Raw genomic sequence first — 16,756 nt, 5'->3', positions numbered from 1 at the left:
AAACAGCAATAAGCTTAAACCAGTGTATGAAATTTCAAAATCAACTTTTCAGCAACACTGGAAAAAGGGATAGCTTGTGACATGAAGTGGAGCGATGCAACCAAGCAGTGGTCAGGGGGGGGGGTGTCACACCTATTGTTGAAACTTGAAAATTTAGCTATCGCAATGGTGTAATTCTGTGGCAATTTGGGTGAATTTTAGATATGTACACACCATTAATGCTAACATAAATTAAGCGTGGGCAAATATATCCATGTCTTGAACAAAAAAAATTGAAAATGTGTTAAATTCCAATTTTATCAACTAAGAAACTGAAGCGAGTGTTTGGGAACACAATAAAATTTTAAAATGAGAACGAGCAAGGAAATTTCAGCAAGTTCGTAGTTGTTTGAGATTTATTTATTTATTGTTTTTTTTTGCAATTTATGGAATGTATGTATCTTTCCTGTCCAAGTTTTGTAAATTAATACGCTCAGATCGATGGGCGCAAACAGAATCACTGTTCTGAACATGAGTAGAGTTAAATATTTCCTCTGGTTATGCGACGTAGTTGTCTACAGGAGGAAACTTGTCCACGCGACAGGCGACTCATCGCCTGCCTGAAAAACCGACATGTTGGTTTTTCCATGCGACCTCGCCTGACCTAATCACGACATCGTACAAACAAGGCAACGCGACAGGCAACTCAAGTTGATCAATCAATCAATCTTTTATTACTCAACACACACTGACAGAGAGTGTGGTATGGTACATTTCTGAAGAAAGAAGAACGTTCAAAACTGAACACCATCAAATGGATATTAAAATCCAAGTAAATTGAATTGAAGTACATAAATAACTCTGACTGTAAAAAGCTTACTTTAGGTAGCTACTCGGGGAGGGGGGGGGGGGGGGGTATCAGCAAACACCAGAATTCCTTATAAATATAGCAAGGTTCAGAAAATTCTGTTCCATAATCTTTTTCAGGTTTTCTACTTTTTCTTCAACACTCACAGTGATAGAAAAATCTGTTCTGCTTTTCTGGCACAAAATTGATCTCTCAGAAATATGACACTTGCATTTGAATAAAAAGTAATGATGTAACTTTTGATGTTGATTTTGCTTTCCTAGGAAGCGCTTCCTCGATATCATTACGACTGTCATCCACTTCAGTTATGTCTTCTGTGTTGCATGCAGTACCTGTAGTAACATCGACATTATGATGTTTGTCAGTTTGTGATGTGCTCGGCTGCTCTCTATCTTCTGTCGATTTGTCACCCACAAGTTTCTCTGACTCAGAATCTGAAGTATTTCTTCCCTTGGAAACGATTCGGTCTGAATTCGGAGGTTTAAATCCATGAAAATATACACCGATACCTGTGCGCCGATCAACGATTGTGTTGCATTGCGATACCTGTGCCTACACAATGCTAAAGCTGGAATTTTCCCAAAGTCCATCATTCATATACACAGTTCGCTACACTGTGTGCTTGGGTCACCGTCATATGTCAGTATTATGTGGATGTCTTTTGCTTGCTGTGTTTTGTGCGCGATTTCTGCGCTGTCAGTAACTTTTTCAGGGCAGATGATGGCCTGACTGTGTCACAATATTACAAACACACTTTTTCAGTAAAAAGAAAATCTCTATCCAAGGGATTGGGACAGCTCATGAATCTACATGTCCCCATTTATCTACCTCTAATAAAGTATGCTCAAATAAAGCCACTCTGTTTTCATTTGTACTGCTGGATAATGGAAGCACTCATCACAAAACAGACTTTGACCATATACTCAGCCACCGCACTTGAACAGAAAGGTCAGAGACTTTAAATATTTTCACAAAGCAAAACTGTGCATGGCATTGTACTACAGCGTGCAAGACAGTTGCACTGAGACCTTGCAAAATCTGTTGCTATGGGATTTACAACAAATAGTATGTGAATAGCAAAATTTTTAGGTTTGTAAATGTAACAAAAAAGGATCACTCCTTTTTCCAACATCAAATTTTCAAACATGCGATTTAATCTGTTATAGTTCTGTTACCATAGGGCTAAGTACTCTGTCCACATTTTGTTACAATCTGCTTTTTGCAATCTACTGAATATCAAGATTAAGACCTTATGCCCTTTAGAAAATCTCCAATTTTTGTTGCATGTATAAATTTGTCACAAAAATATTTACAGAAGCTTTGCATCTAGTTTTGGGAGATGAAAAGCTATTTTAAAATGCCCATTTGCTTAAAACATTTTATTTACATTTTTGTATTCTGTCAATGAGTAAATTATATAAAAACATAGAAAATGAAAAATAAATGGAAAAACAATTTCTCGGATAATGGCTGCAATGAGAGTTTGCCAAAATTTGTCTCATATGATATCTGTGGCCAGACTGTATGTTCTCACATTGTAACAAACATTTAAATATGTAAATGTGGTGAGTGAACACTCATACAGAAATTTTTGCTTTACATTTTTTTTCCCGTAAAAAACTCGCAACCATCTTTAGTGAATGAAAGGACAACTTTGTCCTTTGTCATTCATATTTGTACTTTCATTCCGAGTATTGCCAGTGGTTTCCCACCATTTTATGATGGAATCATCACTCATGCCAAATGGTTTAACAATGTCATGTGCAGGAGGGTAAATGACTGTATTCCGAATCAAGTATTCTCGCCCGCTTTCCTTGTACGCTACACGTATTCTGTCCCGCACTGTTTTGGGATTTACCCAATTGGTATGTGGTGTGTCATCTGGTATATTATGCAGAGCGAAAGAAACTTCAGGCTGGAACAGAATGAAGCTGCTGGTTGCTCCAAAAGCGTATCTGGAGTGTGAGCTTGGATAACATGGTGAAAATGTAGTGATGAATAAAGTCACCTTGTTGAACTCAAAACACCATCCTCGCTTTCCGATGAAGGATTTTCTCATACAATGATAACTGGCTGGGTCAGAGTCAGATATGACAGTCAACACACGCCGGACCCCTTCACCTAATGTCTCTGGATTGCTGGTGAATTCCTTGCCAGATAGTTCAAACACAAAGCCATCCAAGGATTTAATTGCGCATACGGCAGTGAACTTCATAAACATCGGAACTGATCTGTAGGAAACAAGAAGAAAACATGAAACTGCAATCAATGAAATGATACTGGAGCTGAAGACTTCTCTAATGGGTCACGGTATCAACATTAGGTACCATAAATACTAAATGTACAAAGGGCAACTGGGAAAGTTAGAAACATACCTGTATGAAAGACTCTTTTCTCAAACAATGTTATCAGGGCTTTGTATTTTTAGGGGGAGCTGTCAAGAAGGGGTTTCAATATCAACATGGTATTGAAAAAAATGCATAAAAATATATTGTCAGCTAAAGGCTTCCTTTCAAGGGGCTGTGGATAGTGTCTACAACCTCTTGAAATGTAGCCTGAAATATTATCGGTGTATGGGTCTCCGGCAACTCCATCGAACCAAAGACTAAAGGTGCAGTGCAGGTTGCCATGGTGAACTCAAAGAAATGAAGCTTTGCCAACAACTGACGTGGCAGCCTTGTCAAACATGCAAAATGAAGTTTTAGCCTAATTAAAATGGTTATCACGCCATTTTTTGATAATGGATATTCAACACTACGCCATCAGTCCTTGTTTGGATTGGAGTTTGTGGAGACCCATACACGACTGAATCTTTTAATGTACTTGAAAGGAAACCTGAATATTCATAAAAATATTGCAATATCCAACATGGTCATGGGATTCCACCAAGAGTTTCTTTAAAGCTCCATAAGCTATCTTTTGACTACTTTTCAGAACTTTTGTTTTGTGGTTTCCCTACACTTTCTGCATTGAATCTTTAAACTGTAATTTAATGCCAAGTATTTTGCATATCCACACAACCTATATGAGTATAATCTACATTGTTATTGTTGAAAATTGTATTCAAGTCCGGACTAGAATTCATTTGTAAACAATAAACAATGATCACTACACACATACACGCCGTATTGACAAAAAGAATACTTGAAATTTCAGCACGACAAAACAGATGAGGGTCAACCACAGTTAGTTGATATACAGAAGTAGAATACTGAAAAACTTTGCCACAAGTTACAGCTTATGTTCCTTTAAACATTCTACAGTATCTCACTTTGTGACAACACCTTGATAGTGTACATGCAACTTTTTTCTTTGTCTCATCCTGGTGTATTTAATGTCTTCATTGATGAACAATGACAGTATGACTAGAAATTTGCAGGAGAAGAAATCTCACAGATTACCAGTCACACTTCTGTTTGTAATATGATATAATGAAGAATTCACTCTTCTGTTTGTAATTCTCTCCCCTTTTTGTACTATTTTGCCCTTCTAAAAGTCTACAAGACACTCCACACCAAAACGAAGTCACACTACACCATTTCTTCCCATACCAATTCAGATCACATCAACCTAGTAACAAAATCTCTTCGTACTAACAGTCACTTCACTCTGAAAGCATTTCACCCCCAAGACCACTCCTTCTTGCCCAAAACTGTCATTTTATACCAGTAAAGATGAAAATCTCCGCTAATGCTCAGAAAGATCTCATCACCAATATGAGGCGATATATTCCCATAACCAAGGTCTTGAAAGTTAACACATTTCAGGCATACAATGTTGCCAAGCCCTAACAACGTATTGGGAGATGGTGTTGCCATAGTCACATACTTTTGCTATGCTATTACTATTAGTGCTAATAGGGCTACATTTCAACATTATGCAACTGATGATGACTTAGGGCACGGTCCCTAAGAGGGACCATGCTTAGGGTAAGCCGGTACCTTTCTATGAATCAGTTTTGGCACGAAATGGTTTTGGGATGATGTGTGGGTTAACCTGGTTTTAGTGCAAAGTCTCTAGATCCTGAACAACAATAGAAACAGAAGAGTGCTTTTTCAGAATGTTTCATTCTTTGTCATCTGCCTGAAAGAGAAAAGTGATATTACAAACAGAAGAATTAAGTTGTCATAACCAGCAATGGTGGAAACGGTTTGTCTGCATAAACAAACAAATAAACAATCAAAATAAACTTACCTCTTCACATTTTCCTCTGTAAGAAAGAAATAAAGTAGCGATGAGGAATGTTTTCAAATAAGTTCAATGAAGTATGACAATTGCACAAATTTAATTTTAAAACAATGTGGATGACCAGGAACACCTACAGTATTGCAAGCTTCTTTTGTTTGAATTCCAGACCTTTCGTTGAGTTTTTATGATGAATGTAAAATAATACTGTGACATGCAATGTCCGTCTATTGTTAATAGTACCTGGATGCACACCCTCCAGAAAGTGTATTAGTATAAAAGTTAACATGAAAACATACATACATACATACATATATACAGACACCACCGACTCACAATATAAGCTCTTTTTGGTATTTATACCGCATATGAGCTAAAAACACACACAGTTGCAGGTGATGGTTTTGAAATCTCTTACCTAGGGTCAGCCGATCATCATAGTCACATGATCCCCAGAGCTTGGCATCTCTGGCAAAAATGCACTCCGTATTCATTTGTATTGCTTTGAAATTATCGATGGATAATACATGTTCTGCATCATAGGAGACAAAACATGACATGTCATGTTCAAGCTTTTGCTTGACCTCTTCTGGAATATCATTTTCACTTCTGTGGCGATTATTCCCTCTGATCTTGAGTTTGAGAGGAGTCTTTGGGCCATCAAGGTCAATGTTTCCAATAAACCTGGCAATTATCCATACCACTGCAAGTTAAAAATAATGATTAGCAAAATTGCCTCAAAAATGAAATTTTATCGTTTTCCACTGGTCCAGGTGTACAGACACAGATACAAGTTCAACCATAACTATATTATAATGTGATCTGTATAAAAATATTGCCTTAAGTTTGAGTCTAGTATAATGACAACACATAAACACTATATTTACGTGTGAACATCAATTACTGGTATCTACAATATTCAACAGAACAGTGTTATCTAAGTCATATGAGATAAGTGTATACAGAACAACAGGATGTACAAACAAGTGTAATTCTTTTGTGTGGTTTTATCCTATCAATCAATCATCCTTTATTCAGTATTGCAGGCCTCCGGCCTTTCATACAATAAGTGACAATAAATATACAGACAGATACAGTTGGGCTTACTACTTGAAAATGGTTACATTATACAAAGAATTGAGAAAATCCATGTGTAATATCAATTTGCCTGCAATAGACCATCCCGTGTCTTGAAACTATGGTAAATAAACTTTGACAAGTTTATTAAAGTATGGGGGTTCTGGGAATTTAATAGGCTGGTATATTTTAATCACTGATGTTTGTTCATAAAAGAATGGCGAGAGGAATTTTTCCTTAAATCGTTATACACGGGACAAAGAAAGCAGAAGTGAAATTCTGTTTCAACACATTGCAAATTACATAACTGGCATATTCTATTTTTCTCTGGCTTGATCTTTAAAACGGCCACCTCCAATAAACAGGTTATGGTTAGAAATTCTAAATCTACAAATAGCTGTTCTAAATATTTCAACATTTACACAACTCAAATACTTTTCGAAAGTCAAAATACTTTTAAAAATACGATATGAGTCCAGCTTTGAGGAATTGGCTAGATCACATGACCATAGTTGACTACCAATATCAAAACACCTCTGTTGAAAAGTAGAAATGAAAAGTAATTCATTGCCTACAGACTGCATATCCCATGTTATGCCAAAACCAAAACTGAACAAAAGCTCTTTGACCTTTTTGGCCCAACTGTGGTAGCTCTTCTCAGCCATTTCATATTGATAGTTGTAACATTGTCTAATGTAACTATCATTATCACTGTGAAGTAATTTCAACCAATACTTCATAATACGTGGAAGGCGGAGTGTTTTCAAAGATTGTCGACCAAGTTCACCCAGGACAGCAAGATAGCTTGCACCTGAACTGACCTTTAGAATGTGTTTACAAAATTCTGTGTGAACCCTTTCAACATCGTTCCCATCATGAAATCCCCAAACCTCGCATCCATACATAAGTATCGGAAGGATTTTACAGTCAAATATACGTAAAGCTAAATTAATATTTACATTTTTAAATTTACTGAGATAACTTTTAATGCTGTACATAGCCTTTCTACCTTGTTTAGCTAAGTTTTCTTGTGCCTTTGACCAAATTCCATAACATGACAAGGTCAGGCCAAGGTAGTTAAAATACGACACAGTTTCAACGTGCACCCCATTAAGTTTCCAATTTTCATAGTTTCTGAACCTCCCTCCATTCCTAAATACCACAATTTTGGTCTTAGATACGTTAACTCTTAACTTCCACTTGTTACAATAAAGGCTCAATTTGTCGAGTTGTCTTTGTAATCCAATTACAGAACTACTTGTGACGGATAAATCGTCAGCAAAACAGAGATACAAAAGCTTCAACATTCCTACATAGATACCATTATACATTCCATTCATAAGAGCTTCACCTATGGGTTTATCATATATATATATATATATATTATAGATATAGATATAGATATATATATATATATATTATATATATATATATATATATAGATATAGATATAATCCTATGGTATTTTGCTCTGTTTGACGTCATTGTATACGAGTGTTTTTTTGCGGACCTGTACAACTTCGAGCCGAAGGCGAGAAGTTGTGCAGCTCCACAAAAACATGAGTATACGATGACGTAAAACAGAGAAAAATTCCATGGGATTATATATTTATCACATGAACAGTCTTCTTTTTCTTTGACGTGGATGGATCAAAATCAATGTAATAAAGTGCATGATTTTTATCGCGATTTTGTGTTTTATTTACGCGGATTACTTTTATTTAATGAGTAAAGCGGCCCGTCACCCAGGGGATGTGCAAATGTTGACAGGTATACTTTCATTCCTGTGTTTCCTCTGCCACTCTTGAATTCGTAAAATTACTAATTTTTTAGATGATTTACCAATTTTTTTCATTGTTGATTCGTAAATATACAAATGCAAGGAAGAGCAGCTAGTTGATTGAGAGCTGAAGGCCCCCAAACCTCAAAATAGTTCTGTCTAAGCACATGTTGTACTTAATTTGAATCTGATTGAATGATAATCCGTATTGGAACGGTTAAGTTTACTTATGAATTTCAAAATTTACGAAAAGTTTCAATACCCAATTCGTAAATTTACTAAAAAATTTCAGAAGCTAGAGAAAACACAGCATTCGTATTAAAATCCAATTAAGCCTAAATTTTGTTACACCGAATGGTATCTCCACCAATTGGACATACGGATTCGTTTACGTGTGTATGTCAATCATTATCTCGAGCTGGATCGATGCCAAGGCAAGTCTGCCATCGGCGGACATAGCTTTCACTGCACCAACGACGGATAACCATAGTATTTTGAGTTATTTCAAATATTTACAATTATATTTTTGAAGTTAATGCAATGACACGATTGAAACAGTAGTTATCATTCTTAGAGATGCCGTGGCTTTTAAAATATCACAAGTTTATGACTTTGGCGAGCCAGAAAGATTCTGATCAAAGACACACAGAGTGTAAGCTTATATGCTTGTAGTGGGCACTGCTGTCACCGGTATCCGCCGGTGGCCATCTCATCGGTCTGTGTCGCGACGTGCGCGTACGAATGGTACCAATGCAGGAAAAAGTTCCGGTCGATGACGTACAACAGGGGTATGGATTTCTTATCTGTGCTGGGTGGTGTACGTGACACAGGTGGAGATACGGGCCAGTTCATGTGATAAAATTATATATATATATATATATATATATATATATATATATATATATATATATATATATATATATATATATATATATATATATATATATATATATATATATATATACACTATATATATATTTAGTTCTGTCTGATGATTGCAGGATGCATGAAACTTAAGTAACAGATATTACTTTGTACTTGAAGTAATTTTGTGTTTTATATATATATATATATATATATATATATATATATATATATATATATATATATATATATATATATATATATAATATATATATATATATATATATATATATATATATATATATATATATATATATATATATATATATATATATAATATAGAGATATATGATAGATTAGGAGAGAGAGAGAGAGAGAGAGAGAGAGAGAGAGAGAGAGAGAGAGAGAGAGAGAGAGTGATCGAAATAATCGGTGGCAATGGTGGCATTTGCCACCAAAACTGTCAATCTGCCACCAAAATTTTTTTCTGGTGGATTTTTCTGCCACTAAATTTGGGTCATCATGTCATCGATCCTACGGCTTGAATGAAGGAACATTGAAGGAACATGCGTTGTCTGACTGCGGAAAAACTCATTACGAATAAGTGTGACGCTAATAGCCTTTCTAACACTAGCAGGTTTTTATTTTCGTCGTTTATGCGGAAAATGCGGACAAATGTTTATTTATGCATATTAATGAGAGAGAACAGTGACGTCATTTGCGATCAGCGCTATTGCGACATTTCGGCATGAATGAAAACACAGCGTGAATCCAAACTTGTGATTGGCTAATCTCCATATCGATGACAGCAGCTTTTGTACACTTGACATGTTGTTGCACTCTGTGATAGCCGCATATGCAGTCATACGGCACAAGATAAAAGCATGTTGTGACATTTTGAAAACAAAGCCAAACTGCAGCCTGCATGAATTTATAACAACAAGGCAGTATTGCTGAAGGCAATGAGTACTTGGGCCGAGATAGAGTAATTTTGAGGACTGTACTACTATTCAAATATGGTCTTGAATTTCCTCCTGTCAATTAGGCATTTGATTAACTGGTTATTAAACGAAGCAATGGCATGACAACGGCAAAATATGTCTAGCAACTTTTGTGGAGTTTGAGGCAGGGGTTCTTTATTTATAGTGAAATTGCTTAAACTCCTTAAATATTCAAATTACAGCAAATTTCTTTTGTTCTCGATGGTAGATGTCTAATATTTAGATGGGCATATTTAGATTTCTACCCTATAGTTATCCCTATATACCAAAAATCGGACATCCAGCTCTATTGGCTTGCTCAGAATTAGATATGCGAATAATTAATGAGGTAAAATATGTGGTGTCATAAGGTGTCCCATCATACCAAATATGAAGGGTGTAGCACTTGTGGTTACTGAGTTGCGGACAAATATATATATTGATGTCAAAGGTCATTGAGGTCACGTGACATTTTGTCAATTAATTGTATTGCTAAGTTATTCCTATATACCAAAAATCAGACCTCTAGCTCTATTGGCTCGCTCAAAATTAGATATGTGCATAATTAATAAGGTACAATATATGGTGTCATAAGGTGTCCTATCATACCAAATATGAAGGGTGTAGCACTTGTGGTTACTGAGTTGTGGACAAATGTGTAATTGATGTCAAAGGTCATTGAGGTCACGTGACGTTTTGTCAAACAAATTATATTGTTAACTTATCCCTATATACCAAAAATCAGACCTCTAGCTCTATTGGCTCGCTCAAAATTAGATATGCGCATAATTAATGAGGTACAATATGTGACGTCATAAGGTGTCCCATCATACCAAATATGAAAGGTTTAGCACTTGTGGTTACTGAGTTATGGACAATAATGTATATTTGAGGTCAAAGGTCACCAGATTTTTGTCAAAATGTCTGAGATATCTGCGTGAACCGATGGACTCACTGATGGACTCACGGACGGATATGACCCAATCTATAAGCCCCCTGGACTTTATCCGTGGGGAACAAAAAACTGTGTCACTGCATCCTTTAGGCAATATGAATACGATGAGAAACTAAATTTTATTTTCTTGGCTTTATAAATGAAAGTCTATGGAGAACTGCCTTATACATGGGAGTCTATGGAGGTGTAAACTAAAAAGTCCTCTAACACGGCCAAATTCGATCGCATTGTGAAACAAATCGACGTGCATCTGTATGGGGTTGGGTACTATTCTTGTGCAAAGTTTGAAAGAAATTGACCAGGGCATGTCTGAGATATCGCGTGAACGGACGGACGGACGGACTGACATGACCAAATCTATAACTCCCCCAGGACTTCGTCCGTGGGCACTAAAAACAACGCAACAGTTATTACAGCTACACCGGCGGTAGGTTCATATCCAGAGCCCCGTACGGTCTGCCGCCGTCTTGAAAACAATCTCATAAACCTGGCCATATGGGCAACTGTGTGTGAGCAGCTGGATGCTTGACTTCCCGGAGAAGGCGAGCTGTCACGTTCAAGCTCAGGATTATTTGTCGATCAAATTTCAGTAAATTTACCTTACCTAGATGAAATTTTGTCTATATGCTGAAATTTCGCCGAAGTTTGACAAAATTGCATCGATTTTTCAGGTTCATATCCGACATTTTTGAGTTTTGAGTGCAGACAGAAATAAGTTTTGAGGCAACATGGCTGCGACCCCATGTTGACCCCGGATGCGCTATTTTGCGGGTTGCGGGCTGCGGGTTGCGGACATAAAAAAATGCGTGATTTTCGGTATCATTTTCGCTAGTAGTTAGAATAAATGCCAAAATAGTATCTAGATGTATTTGTTTATGGAATAAAAGCCGTGAACTTCTTGAATAATGCCGTTATTTCAGCTTAAATCTGGTAAAGCGCCACCAACGTCAGAACAGTCCATTTCCCATCCAACATTCGCCGTTGCACAGCGCACTGCCGATCGAAGCTTTCGAAATGATATGACTGAACACGGATGAGTAACAATATGAGCACAAGACAGATTTCACAACAACTCGCTATATTAACTTTTTATGTTATGATTAGGATGGATAGTTTAAAAGTAAGTTTCGGATCGTTGACAGCACAGATGAACTGGGAGATGAACTTCAGTTCGTTGAAACTGGACACGCCTAATAATTGTTACTTTTTCATAGAATGCCATGCCCTTCTCACACTTCAGATTAGTTCAACCGCCGATAAAAGCACAATATTCAAAATCGTTTTCAATGCCGTTTAAAATTATTCTATTGTGGTGAACACGATAATAGTCCTAGGAAACTTTTCATAGTCACGCTAGATCAAATGCATGGAGCGACTATCATACTGCAGGTGCAAGTCATACCACGTTCATGATATTAAGAGATACACAATTATTGAGAGCTACAGAACACAAACTCATTCAAAAATATTCCTATTAGATCGATTCCTGAAATAAGTCAACGCACCGGTGTGTTTTTCCCGCTGAAATTCTCGCGTAAAATGTTAGCGGAATGTCGTTCTCTGCGGTCGCGACCTCGGTTGAACCGAAACGGCAAAGTAAACTAAGTCCTTTGTTGTACGTCTTTTTCTTTTTAAAGATTTCATGAAAAATACAAGGCATTTAATACACATCACTTCTACGCTTTTTGAAGTCAAATCTTTCTATAACTTACACATTGCATTTAAGTAGGCATTGTTTAATTTTCTGTATGTGTTGCCCTGGAACCGAATTGTGAATGGATGCATTACAAAGAATTTACTTCCTATGGCCTGATACTAGAAATGTAACAATTTTCATTCCGCGATAAGTGGCGACATTTCCGAGGCGCGAATTTTTTTTTGTCAGTCTGGTATTATTCTCACTGACATCCATGGCAAGAAAGAAAAGTGATTCAGATCCGAAATTATTTGTAATGGCCAGGCAGGTCGGAATAAATAAAGTGGTCCTCGGAATCGCCGCTTTTAATTAGCAGATTTTGATTTTTTTCAGAAACTTGACGTATTTTCACCCACTTGGTTGGTCTGTTATAGCATATTTAGTCCAAAAATCAAGTTTACAGCATTTATGTTTTCAACAGCCTTCAAATGTACAGTATTATGTTAAAATACATCATATGGAATATGTTGTGTTTCATTAATTTTAACCATCTTGACCTGATGTTGAAATATGACTTGGCAGGAAAAGGGATACTGTACGATAGACCTGATCATGATTATTGATAATAGACACCTTCTAAAGGTTTTATTTCGTATATACTAAATGCCATATTACATATATTAGAAATCTAGCCATAATTCTAAAAGCCCGCAGCTCGCAACCCGCAGACCGCAACCCGCAGCCCGCACTATAGCAGATACCTGTTGACCCCTAGCCCTGCGTACGATGCTATGTGGTACAGCTAACACACAGCATCGTACGCAGGGCTAGCGAGAGAGTTGCCGACATCGACGGTTATTTACGAGAAGTGAATAAAAGACTGTCATTTTTGGAAGCGATCGAGTAGCTGAGGTAGGCTGGGATACGACTTGGGCCCAAGAACGCTGAATTTCGGCAGTAATTTGGCTTTTTACGTGAAGTCCCAAAATGGATTTGAAGTCACCGACCCTAGCTACGTACGGGTCTTTGCAGGGCTGTAGCGGAACACACAGCATCGTACGCAGGGCTAGTTGACCCCAAGTGAAAATGTGTTCGCGATCAAATCTTCCTATATTTTTTCAGAATTTTCGACAAAATCATTGCTTCTTACATCTTTTGTAAAATATAAAATATTAATATAAAAATGCGATGTGCCATGTCTCCAGATTTCTAAAATATCGTTCGTTGACCGTTCGACGGAATACTCATTTCGCAACTTGTGACGCAGTTGAAATTCAATACTGACCGCCAAATAATCTTAATGAGACTAATCATTCTAGACATCCTCCAAATTATCCAACCATTCGCGTTAGAGTTCAGCTCGCTTAGAGGATCATAACATTCTTCGGCCTTCGTTTAGATCGACCCTAATCTCTCCCATTTAGGAAATAAATACACAAGCTACCTTGACAAAACTTCGTGCACCATCCAGGACCAAACACACTACAAATCTGTCTTGACGTCATCATCTCCTTACATGGTAATCGGCATACCGTATTTTTAGCAAAGGAGACACAGAATACGTCGGAGTATTCAGTTTCAAAACGTATTACATTGTGTGATGTTGTCAAAAAAAGGTAATGTTACTGCAGTGGTATAAATTACAAAACACAAAAGTTCAAATCAGTTTATTTTGGACTGGCTTTACCCAACATTTCATATTGTTTCTTATGCCAGATTTGACCACGTGCTTACTGGCGACCCCTTTACATGCAAATTTTGTGTCAAATGGTGTGTTCTCCTGGAAAAACAAACGTACGATTTCTATATGAAGGAGGCGAAATTTGCCCTCAAAACTCGAAACCACCCCTCTGGGGTGTACCTAGCTATTTTGAACGAGCTTCTCGAATCTGCAGCTCTATTTCGAAATGATGGTCTGGTTTTCTCAGCTCAAGGATAAGTGTTCTCCATCGCTGTGGGCATTACTATTCTCAACTGGGGGTACAGTTTCCAGTCGTAATGTTTTTCATTGTGTCCGGGATATAAAACCTTTCCTTTTCACAATTTTACTTCGGTTAACACTAGTCCACATCTTGTCAGCGATTAAACATGTTTCAAGTTTAAATGTTAAATTCTGGTCTCGAGCCCTCTTGTTCGACCAAACTGAAATTACCCTCCCACTTTGGCTCGTCCAGTGGGTGTAGCAAGGGTCGTGCCATCGCCTAGGAAACGGAGGGTGCATTAATTGTTGCATTTCGATGCACATTTTGATTATATTCAGAAGATTTTGTGGCAAAAACTCAGATAGAGAAGCATTAATATTCACATCTCACTTATTCAAGACTGGCTGAGAGCAGCACTTCCATTCAGTTAACATCATTACGCCATTTATTATGCCAAGAAAGATGAAGCCAAGACATTTTGCCCTCCCTGGTCTCAGCCAGGAATGGTTATACCTTACAGAGTTTTTTCCCACGGAATGAAAACAAATGTACTTGGGCTGAGGCCCAGTACAATAAATACTTGCAATTCATTAGCCAGTACAGGGCTCAAAAATTCCTATCGCCCGACGCCCGTGGCTGGTGAATTTTGCGTTCGGGCGCGGCAAGTACAATCAATATCAATATGCTTCCCGGCCGTCCGACGGGCAAGTGCACCAGCGGTTGAATTAACTAAGCTCTGGACAATTCAAGCTTGAAGTTGAAAACGTATTTCATTAGGTCTGTACACACCTACAATCATTGTAAGTCCTTCAACTCTCAGAAGTTTTTTCTGAAAACCCTTGAAAATCAGCCCGACATGCTCGCGACATCGCAAAATAATCGTTCTCACTGTTGTAAAACACAAAATGTCGTAAAAATAGAGTTTTGCGACATGTTCTCTCCGACGACACGGAGTGAACTCACTGTTTTGTATGTGTGCTGTAAAGTGGTATGCTCAGTGGTTGCCATTCTCTTTGTGCAAGTGTATGAGTCGTACGACAGTCGATCGGCTTCCCGCGATAGTGTAATTGCACCATGTGCTTGGTAAATGGATGTAAACTTATTCGAAGCCATGGATCTCGGCAATGCTTACTGTTCAACGTAAAACAACCCACAGTTGAAAAAGTACAAGTTTACATCATAGTCGAAACGGGCTCAGTCGACCAAGGAGGCCACATAAGCTTATTGCAGCTACGTATTGCGTGAGATGCAGACAGTTTCAAATTACGTGATGTACATATGCACACTAGCAAAGCAGTTGTTTGTGATCTCAGCTTGATAATAAAGAGCAGCAGCCAGCCATGCACATTGTAAATCACACAATCTTATTACTCTTATGCAAAGATTTAATTTGGATTAGGTTGTGGAAAAATTCCAAATTCAAAGATGTTTTCTAGATGGCCAAATCTACAGAAAAAACTAAAGTATTCTCACATTTCTTCTGCGACATTTCAGATTTGGTAATAGTCCTTCATTCTAACAAGAATGTAGTTCATGTTTGAATCTGTTTTTCCCTGTTTGAATTCACTTCATATGGCCAAACTCTTGCTCTCTGTTACAAATTACTAGTACAGTTATTATAAATTTAAGGCAAGTAATTTTTCCTCTCAGGCAAGTAAAAATGAAATTCACGTGTCCCACGGTTAGTAAGTTTGAAAAAATATTTTCGAGGCCTGCAGTATGAGTTGATTTTTTGTGACGTGTACTCACCATATTTTCAAGAATTTATAAATTAGAATGAGTATGATGCAATGAAAAAATGTTGTATTATACCAATCACATGATGTGTTAAATTGCCACCAGATTTTTCATAATTGCCACCTGATTTTATATCCGGTGGCAAACTTTTGCCACGAGAAATAAAAAAGTATTTCTATCCCTGATATATATATGTATATATATATATATATATATATATATATATATATATATATATATATATATATATATATATATATATATATTTTAATTACAGGCATGCAGACAGACAGACAGACACAATCTCAATGGATAAACCATGGAGGTACAAACTTACAACATGCACCGCAAACAATGCTCAGGGCCGACAGCACGCCAGTGTTCGTGGACAAGAGATACGCCACTACTAAAACTCCCGTTGCCCACAGTAAAAATCCCATGTTCATACAATTATAGAGTCAGCTTGCAGCATAATGAGGCTTCACGTGAAGAGGCCGCAGTATGCAATATGTAGTAGAGTACTGTATTTACTGTACGGCTGGATGCGAGTAAGAGTATACACATCGAGTCGACTGGTCTCCAGAATTTCCCTGGTTTGAATGTGAGCAGACATTATTCATTTGACCATAAAGTTTTCCAGATTGGGATGACTTATACTAGTATGCGATGAGCCACGCTCCAAATTCCAACGTGGAAACGAAGACGTCGTATCACACACACTGATACCATCACCGGTCATGGGTCAAAGGGTCAATCGTCCAGAAGTAGCTTCC

The 16,756-nt window shown here is 37.4% G+C and overlaps 1 protein-coding gene across 1 annotated transcript; it reads right to left on the bottom strand.

Moving 5' to 3' along the window:
• Positions 1–685: 685 nt before the first annotated feature.
• LOC139114695 (uncharacterized) lies at positions 686–16,738 on the bottom strand. The gene is made up of 4 exons (XM_070676566.1): positions 16,321–16,738; positions 5,451–5,735; positions 5,042–5,057; positions 686–3,078 (listed from the first exon to the last, which is right to left on the bottom strand). The coding sequence occupies exons 1-4, from the start codon at positions 16,427–16,429 to the stop codon at positions 2,481–2,483; spliced, it is 1,008 nt and encodes a 335-aa protein (XP_070532667.1). The 5' UTR covers positions 16,430–16,738; the 3' UTR covers positions 686–2,480.
• Between the last annotated feature and the right edge of the window lie 18 nt (positions 16,739–16,756).

This window comes from Ptychodera flava, chromosome 16 (assembly GCF_041260155.1).
Source record: "Ptychodera flava strain L36383 chromosome 16, AS_Pfla_20210202, whole genome shotgun sequence".
Classification (NCBI taxonomy): domain Eukaryota; kingdom Metazoa; phylum Hemichordata; class Enteropneusta; family Ptychoderidae; genus Ptychodera; species Ptychodera flava.
The sequence above is the reverse complement of the archived record's forward strand: the minus strand, read 5'-3'. Positions and strand labels throughout refer to the sequence as shown.

Coding starts and splice junctions, on each gene's coding strand:
- LOC139114695 (XM_070676566.1), bottom strand. CDS start 16,429: ATGAACATGGGATTTTTACTGTGGGCAACGGGAGTTTTAGTAGTGGCG. Junction 5,736..16,320: donor CATTGTTTGCGGTGCATGTT/GTAAGTTTGTAC, acceptor TTTAACTTGCAG/TGGTATGGATAATTGCCAGG.